This window comes from Triticum aestivum, unplaced genomic scaffold (assembly GCF_018294505.1).
Source record: "Triticum aestivum cultivar Chinese Spring unplaced genomic scaffold, IWGSC CS RefSeq v2.1 scaffold155964, whole genome shotgun sequence".
In the NCBI taxonomy this organism is placed as follows: domain Eukaryota; kingdom Viridiplantae; phylum Streptophyta; class Magnoliopsida; order Poales; family Poaceae; genus Triticum; species Triticum aestivum.
The window spans coordinates 12,406-15,139 of record NW_025228000.1 but is presented as its reverse complement, the minus strand read 5'-3'; the positions used below and the strand labels follow the sequence as shown (position 1 = coordinate 15,139).

General features: G+C 54.0%; 1 protein-coding gene across 1 annotated transcript; it reads left to right on the top strand.

Annotated features, from left to right (window-relative positions):
- Positions 1 to 772: 772 nt before the first annotated feature.
- On the top strand, positions 773 to 1,982 carry LOC123172925 (cationic peroxidase SPC4-like). Its single transcript, XM_044589807.1, has one exon. The coding sequence runs from the start codon at positions 839 to 841 to the stop codon at positions 1,904 to 1,906; it is 1,068 nt and encodes a 355-aa protein (XP_044445742.1). The 5' UTR covers positions 773 to 838; the 3' UTR covers positions 1,907 to 1,982.
- Positions 1,983 to 2,734: the final 752 nt, after the last annotated feature.

Below are 2,734 nucleotides of genomic sequence, written 5' to 3'. Positions count from 1 at the left end.
GAAAAACGATATACTACCGAGAGCTCCTCTCAGAAACATGGTCGTCTGGGACACTACTGTTGTGCCACAACTTTTTCGAGAGCAGCTCTCGGAAAAGAAGGCGAGCATTGCCGAGACTAGCTCCCGGCAAAACTATGTAAAGTGTCAGCCCCCATGTGGGCCACGCTGTCGTACTGGTCAGAAGGATTGTCCAGAGCAGCTCTCGGCAAAGATATCGTCATTTTTTTTCAAAAATATGTAGCAAGTTATTTGAAACTTTTACTGATAAATGTGACCCGTGGGACGACATGTCAGTTAGAAAGAACACACACAAAAAAATAGGATGTTGCATATGCTTTGCCGAGAGTGACACTCGGCAAAGTACGCAGTAACTGACGGAGCCGTCTGTTGTGGACGGGCATGCCACGTGGCTCCTCTTTGCCGTGAGCGGATCTCGGCGCCTGCAACTTTGTCGTGCGGTGCCTCTTTGCCGTGAGGCAATGACGGCAAAGATATCATTTTGCCGTGACGGTGGGTTTTCCGAGAGGCTTTGCCAACTGTCCGTGTTTAGGCTCTCGGCGAAGAGCATTATATCCGGCGTACATGAAAATTCCAGTAGTGCTTAGACAAGCGGTTGAGCCTCGACTCTGGCATCTAGCTGCCTGGTTTCACTTTATTTAGGTGGAACTACTTGTTGATCCTTGTACGATGAGTTATCAGGTGGTGTGCTACACTTCAATCCTGTCCTGCCTACAAATTGATGTCCTGATCAGCAGTGTGGACAAAAATCGTAGCACAGCAGAGCAGTCCAGGCACACGCAGCTGCTGTGACAGTGACACACACAGAGGGAGAGGAGAGATGGCTCGTGCTCCTCTGCTAGCAGCAGTGGTAGTGGCGAGCTCGCTTGGGCCTGGGGCTTCTGCGGCCGAGCCTCCGGTGGCACGCGGCCTGTCGTTCGACTTCTACCGGCGGACCTGCCCGCGGGCGGAGTCCATCGTGCGCGAGTTCGTCCAGGACGCCGTGCGCAAGGACATCGGCCTCGCCGCGGGCCTCCTCCGCCTCCACTTCCACGACTGCTTCGTGCAGGGCTGCGACGCCTCCGTGCTGCTCGACGGCTCGGCCACGGGGCCGGGGGAGCAGCAGGCGCCGCCCAACCTCACGCTCCGCCCATCCGCCTTCAAGGCCGTCAATGACATCCGTGACCGGCTGGAGCGCGAGTGCCGCGGGGCCGTCGTCTCCTGCGCCGACATCCTCGCGCTCGCCGCCCGCGACTCCGTGGTCGTCTCCGGCGGGCCTGACTACCGCGTGCCCCTCGGCCGCCGCGACAGCCGCAGGTTTGCCACGCGGCAGGACGTCCTGTCCGACCTGCCGGCGCCGTCCTCGAACGTGCCGTCCCTCCTCGCCTTGCTCCGGCCACTCGGCCTCGACGCCACCGACCTCGTCACGATCTCCGGCGGCCACACCGTCGGGCAGGCGCACTGCTCATCTTTCGAGGACCGCCTCTTCCCGCGCCCCAACCCCACCATCAACCCTCCCTTCCTCGCCAGGCAGAAGGGAACCTGCCCGGCCAAGGGCACCGACCGCCGCACCGTGCTGGACGTGCGCACGCCCAACGTGTTCGACAACCAGTACTATGTCGACCTGGTGAACCGGGAGGGGCTCTTCGTCTCCGACCAGGACCTCTTCACCAACGACATCACCCGGCCCATTGTCGAGCGCTTTGCGCGGAGCCAGCGGGACTTCTTCGAGCAGTTCGGCGTGTCCATGGGCAAGATGGGCCAGATGAGGGTGCGCACCAGCGACCTGGGAGAGGTCCGTCGGAACTGCTCCGCCCGCAACCCCGGCCCCGCCGCTGCCGACGCGCTCCAGTGGCCGTCCCTTGTGCAGACCATCGTCGACGATGCAGCCGCAGAAAGGCTTGGCTAGCTTGTAAGCATCTAGACAAGTGGACTAGTAGCTGTTAATCATGTCGAAATAATAAAAGTGAACAAACTTGATATCATTTTCAGCTACGTGTGCTCGAGGGTACCAAAATTTTCTTCAAAGAAAGGAGAGTGCCTCATTGATATTCCTATGAGATAGCTAGCTTGTAGAAAAATGCTGAAGAAAATTTGTAGTCTAATTCGTTAAAAATAACCAATACTAAAAAAACTTTGGTTGCTATGATGATGCTGATAAAGGAAGTATGTAACTGAATGAATGAACATCAAGAAACACCTGATTGCCAGCAAACCAGTCCAATTTCGTCGTCTAGAGGGTCCAGCTTCATCGTTGTCTGGACGGTAGCACGGGCTATCTTCAGCCAATTTGGATGATGAGTTAATAATAGGCTAGGTGTGCAAGCATCATAGTTTGTTCTTTATCGCCGGGTGTGGCACTTTTCAATTCTATATCGCCGGGTGTGGCACTTTTCAGATTTATTTTTTCGACTTTTGCTCGGATTATGAGCTTCTTTGGACTTTAAGACGTTGTTGCGTTTTATTTAATAATATGGTTGCATGTCTCGATTGATGCAGAGGCTGGGGTTCATCCTCCTTTTCAAAAAAAATGCTTCATCCAATACATCCACAATAAGATGAAACCCTTTGAAGCAACTGACGTTATTATTTTTCCGAACTCATCCACACCTTCAACACACAAGCAGTTTTAACATGGTTACTCCTACCTCCTCTTTTAAAATGAGAGTAAGGTTATATAATATATATGAGCCGTTGATTTTATCAAGTAGTGGGCCTGAGTAACTCATACCTTCTT